The sequence below is a fragment of the Schistocerca piceifrons genome, chromosome 1, assembly GCF_021461385.2.
Source record: "Schistocerca piceifrons isolate TAMUIC-IGC-003096 chromosome 1, iqSchPice1.1, whole genome shotgun sequence".
NCBI lineage: Eukaryota > Metazoa > Arthropoda > Insecta > Orthoptera > Acrididae > Schistocerca > Schistocerca piceifrons.
In genome coordinates, this window is record NC_060138.1 from 280,815,450 (window position 1) to 280,821,208 (window position 5,759).

Genomic DNA, 5,759 nt, shown 5'->3' on the forward strand with positions numbered 1-5,759 from the left:
AGTAATAAAGAAATCTGCGCCGCCGTATTTTCTAAAATAGAAAAACACATCCTTAGTATGCCGTGCCATAGACCTGTGACCACCAGTAAATGTTGAAGGAAGAATCACCATCCTAAACAACTTTTCAGCATCAGAACCTTGCTGTAAAGCGTATCTAATAAGGTGCGTTTACACTGCGATTTGTATCGGCACATGTATGAGATACATGTATATGCGACTTTGCGACATGTATCGCGACTTGTATGAGCTGACAAGTATCAACTTCATACATGTATGAGCGTGCGTTTACACTGATTTGTATCACTGTGCGATGGCTTCCGACGACGATTTGGAAGATTTCACATTTTTATGTGCTGGTACACTTGCTCTTTTGGAAGATGATAGGAAGAAAAGGCGGAGGAAGCGTAGATGGTGGCAGAGAGAGTTTCTTCGCAAACGCGCTACTCACGGAGCTTACGCAATGCTCGTTCAGGAATTAACGCTAGAGGATGGCGCATATTTTAGAAATTATGTTAGGATGAGTATGGAGGATTTCCGCGGTTTGCTATCTCTTGTTGCTCCTCTTGTGTCCAAAACCAACACAAACTTTCGGGAAGCGATTCCACCAGAGGATCAGTTGGCAGTAACACTCCGTTTTTTGGCCACTGGGGATTCCTTTTCGACGTTAATGTATCTGCATAGGATATCAAAAAGTGCCATATGCAACATTATTCTTCGTGTTTGCGAGGCCATTGTGCAAGTTTTATCCCAAGAAGTGAAGGTAAAAGTTATATATATATATATATATATCAGAGTATGTAATACATTATATAATTTTTTCATGCATCTGGCGCGTATATCAGTTTTTTGCTATTATTCCGGCGGCCTCGCGTGATAATGTTGGCAACGGATGCTAATGCCGACAATCGTGTGAGTCGTTGGCATTAGTAATCGCGCGACAATGCAAATGTTTTGTCATGAAATCTTCGTTTTACGAGGGCAATTACTTTTAACGAGCGGACGAGGGTACATACAAGTAACTGTCAACCAGGAACAGCAGCACAAATTTTCTACCGCGCCATTGATGTTGCCAACATAACCACGTGAGGATGCTGGAATAGGAACTAAACTTTTAACGGCACATACCTTTTTCAGCATAAATTTCTCAAATTTTGCTGAAATGGGTTAGCTTTTAGTTCTTTGGATCGACTGACATGCTTCACTCAGTAATACAATATCACAATTTCTGAGGACACTTTCTTCATAGTAAAGATATCCAACAACATTAATTTGTATTTAGTTTTATTAAATAGTACTTGACAGCACATTACATGCATATTGTTTATACATGTTTTTAAAGAATACATAAATTATGTAGCATTTGCATTTATTAGTTCATTGTTTGCCTCCTGCAAACATCTGTAGATTCCGTTCTCAAGTCTTGCCATAATTGTAGTATGGCCATTTTCATACAGAAATCTTAGCTTATTGGCGACCAAGTCACCCAAGTGGGTAAACTGGTCCCTTTTCCTGCCTGCTAAATTGTCGCCAACTTTTCTTAAGGTCTGTAAAAGACCTTCTCGGTCTTCATCCAGGTCTCTCCTGGCTCTCTTCAGTGCACTTGATCTACCACTTCCACTCGGACTTGGAGTGGTACAAGGTGGCACGGTTGCACATCCACTTTCATGTGGAGGCACAGAGATGAGCGGAGTGGTTTCCACTTCCACAATGTCTTCTGGGGGCGTGGCAAATGTCACCTCCTCCATTTCTGTGACATCGAAAGGGAAACAAATGCTTCCTTCTCCTTCTCCTTCACCATCTCCTTCTCTGGCTGGGGCTTCCATGACCTTTAAAATACATAACACATTTCTAAGGCAAAGTGAGCTATATGTTATACATACATTATAATCAAAGTATCTTAATGTATTTAGAATTTCTTTGAGTGTCCACGCGTAAATTAAATTAAAAGAGTAACAATTTTCTTTCCAGCTTCCTGCTACTGCAGAGGAATGGCTGAAAATTGCCAAAGAATATGAAGAAAAATGGAATTTCCCCAGGTGTTTGGGAGCTATAGATGGGAGGCACATTGACATTGTGGCACCACCCAACAGTGGAACAGTTTATTTTAATTATAAAGAGCGCTTCAGCATTGTTTTGCTAGCAATTGCTGATGCTAATTATAGAATAATTTACGCTGATGTTGGCACGCAGGGGAGGATTTCAGATGGTGGTGTCCTTAAAGACACCACATTTTACAAAATGTTAGAAACAAAAACTCTAAATATACCACCACCAACTCCTCTTCCTGGTAGGAGCAAGCCTGTTCCATATGTTTTCGTCGCTGACGAAGCCTTTGGCCTAGAGGAAAATATTGTGAAACCATTTCCAGGTCTGCATGAAAAAAATAGTTGGCAACGTATTTTTAACTATAGAGCATGCAGGGCAAGAAGAGTAATAGAAAATGTATTTGGGATTATAAGTGCTGTTTACAGAGTGCTGAGGAAGCAAATGCTTCTCAGTCCGGGGAAAGCTACAGTGGTGGCACTAGCCTGTGTTTATTTACATAATTTTCTTCAAAACAGAAAATCTCAAAGTTATTGTCCAGCAGGAACATACGACAGAGAGGGAGATGATGGCAACGTAATACCTGGGTCCTGGAGGGAAACCCCTACTGTGCTGGAGCCACTGCCCAGAACTGGCCGAAGAACTTCATTGCTGAATGACAACAGAAGAGAATATGCTGAATACTTCTGCAGTATTCAGGGCTCCATCCCATGGCAGTATGGAAAATAAGTTGCACATCATTGTTAAATGATGACATAAAGTAATATGCTCTATTCTTCTGCAGTATTCAGGACTTCAAACCATAGCAGTATGGAGAATCATGTTTTTCAGTGAAATTGTAAATATTCACATTATGTAAAGCATTAGCACGAAAAAATGTTGCCAAATATATGATTAATAAAATAATATAACAAATTTACTTACTGGTACTACTTCATGTGTGCTCCTATGAGAGAGTGGTTTGTAATTGTCTCTTATGAACTGCATACTTTCAAAAGCATACCATGAAGTGTGGTACACATTGCTTGTAGCACTTCCACTTCCTTTGCTGCTCTTCCGTTTCGCTAACTCGCGACTATATTGGCTTTTTAAATTATGCCACTTGTCCTCACATTCCTTCCTTGACACGTTAAATGCCTTGGCAATTTCCTCCCACTCGTCGTACCTTTTGTGAGTGTTCTTATAGTCTGGTATTTTCACATCCCATATACAGGGATGCCTGCGCACTGCCTCTATAAAATGCAGTGTATTTTGTTTGGACCAAGAAGTCATCGCAAATTTTAAAACACGCGGGCACAACACACGACAAAATACACAAATAACTACACAACAAACGACAGTCGGCAGCTCCAAAACTCAAAACAGCCGCCAAAGAGCCTGGTACTACGCATGCGCTAAACTTCAAAATAAGCGGCAGGCGACAAGACGACAGGAAATGATAGTACTGCGCATGCGCGAGTTCTTCAAATGTCGCTCATACATGTCGCGTATATGGCCAAAAAGCGATATACAAAATGTATACGCGACATGTATGAGCTCGAGGGTCCGCATACAAGTTCCGTGAATTTTTGTATGAGGTGATGTATCGCGACATGTCAAATTGACATGTCGCTCATACATGTCGCGATACATGTATCCCAGTGTAAACGTACCTTAAGGTTGATGTTGTTCTTCACACGTAATTGTCTCCATGATGAATTTCAATTTTTGCATGTAGGTGTACATCTACTAAAAATTGGTTAAAAAGACCTCGAAATTAGTATAAGTAAATATGTTCCCACGGAGCTGGATTAAAAAACTGCATACAACACAGCAAAACTATAGGCTTCTTCACCACGACAAAACACTAAAGGATCCTATAACGAATCAAAAGCGCTATGTGATTCATTGATTCTTTGAAGACGATCATCTTGAGTACTTAACACAATGTCTCCCTATCACATTCCTGGTCGAATTCGCCATTTGTCACTGATTTAAGTGCCACTTTCAAGCTGTTGACATACGGGTACTCACTGTGTATCGTATTCTGCGGGCTCTTACCAAACCTGAGTTTAAATTAGGAATATGATGCTGCCTAACATTTGTCTGTTATTGGTAATTAGCTACAAAATAAATTTGTAAAAATCTTGGAAAATCTGTCGGCAACAAAGAACCTGTCAAATGGTACACTTGATCCTTTACCCTTAAAAGTAGGCATAAACATCCTTTCAGCGAACCAAACTGCTCGAAAACAAGTCATTTGGAAAGCGCTGTTGTAGGCCCTTAAGTTCTTCAAAAAAAGGGTTTTAGTACCAGGTACTCTCCGTTTAGTGACTCTCTTCAGTTACTCGGGTGGGTCTTGTATGCTTTCTAGGTGAACTTTGCCAGATGTCCCTTGGATTCTCCGTGCCATTCAAACCAAGACGAACTTGTTATTATTTCATTCTTTGAGCCAAGCTGAGAATAATCGACGTATTTTATTGCTGAATGGTAGCCAAATTCACTTTTTTTCTTCTTCTAGCCACGGAAGCTCCTCAGGGCTGTATACCATTGACTCACAGCCATTGACTGTCTCACTGGATAGTGTTTGCCGCATTTCTCGTGTATGACTCCTTTCTTGTTCCATGTAACGGACACTTGCCTCCTGTCTGTCACAGTTGTGGCTGTGAGCAGCAGACAAATGAAGCTCATGCTGCTCATCTGTCTCCAAAAGCCGTGCATTTTCATGGCGATTACTCTCAGCAGACAAACGAAACTAGGGCCGCTCTTCTGTCTCCAAAAGCCACGAAATACCATGATGGCTTTGGTCAGCAGATAAACGAAGCCTGTGTTACTCATCTGTCTCCAGTAGCGGCGAAGTTTCTTGATGGTTACAGTCAGCAGATAAACGTGCTTCTCTTTCCAGGTGCTTTTCAAGAGAAAATGAAATTTCGTGATGGGCGTAGTGCGTAACAAGATTGGCCTGCACTCAAGAGACGTTCATATTCTGCGATAATCTCTACAGACTGCGACAAAGTGTTATGTCTTTAATTAGCATTCAAAGGTGATTTGCGTTCACATGAAGTCCCTGGGATTGAGACAAATCAGTTATAGAACGCTGAAACGCTAAACACTCTTCACGCCCTCTCTCGCCTTATGAACCTCCTTAATCACGCTTATTTGGCCTGAGCAGAAACAGAAGACAGGTAATACCATTTTCAGAAAGGCATTATTATTACTCAACAAACTTATCAATGATAACAGTGACACCAACTGAAGAATGAATTCAAGAATGAAAGAGGTTAAAGGAATGACGATATAAAAATACTAGTTTTAACTGGTAGTCATGATCGAAATATTTCGAAGACACTTGGTGAAAATAGCATTAACGTAACATCTTTCGTAAAAGCAAGTGCACCTATGCATGAAGTAACAAAAGACTGCAGTAAACTATCGGAGACACTCACAAAAAAATGTTGTCTTATTGGAAGGTTCTAATGATGTGTATCATAATAATGCTGAACAGGCTGTCAGAGAAACGGTGAAAGCCTAAACAATTTACGAAATGTAAACGTGATCCTCTTGAGCATACCAACAAGATATGACTTAATTCCTACGTCATGTGTCAACGTAGGAATCGAAAACACCAATAGGAAACTACAGGAAATTTCTAAAGCATTTCCTAATGTATCTTTCCTCGAATGTCATTACCATGAAAGGGAACATTATACTAGGCATGGCATGAACTTAAACAACAA

General features: G+C 40.3%; 1 protein-coding gene across 1 annotated transcript; it reads right to left on the bottom strand.

Annotated features, from left to right (window-relative positions):
* Positions 1-1,349: 1,349 nt before the first annotated feature.
* Positions 1,350-3,482, bottom strand: LOC124711644. The gene is made up of 2 exons (XM_047241870.1): positions 2,968-3,482; positions 1,350-1,826 (listed from the first exon to the last, which is right to left on the bottom strand). The coding sequence occupies exons 1-2, from the start codon at positions 3,313-3,315 to the stop codon at positions 1,350-1,352; spliced, it is 825 nt and encodes a 274-aa protein (XP_047097826.1). The 5' UTR covers positions 3,316-3,482.
* Positions 3,483-5,759: the final 2,277 nt, after the last annotated feature.

What these genes read in the sequence shown, in the direction of transcription:
- LOC124711644 (XM_047241870.1), bottom strand. Translation starts at nt 3,315, where the DNA reads ATGACTTCTTGGTCCAAACAAAATACACTGCATTTTATAGAGGCAGTG. An exon ending in GCACACATGAAGTAGTACCA is followed by an intron (nt 1,827 to 2,967) that starts GTAAGTAAATTT and finishes TGTATTTTAAAG; the next exon opens with GTCATGGAAGCCCCAGCCAG.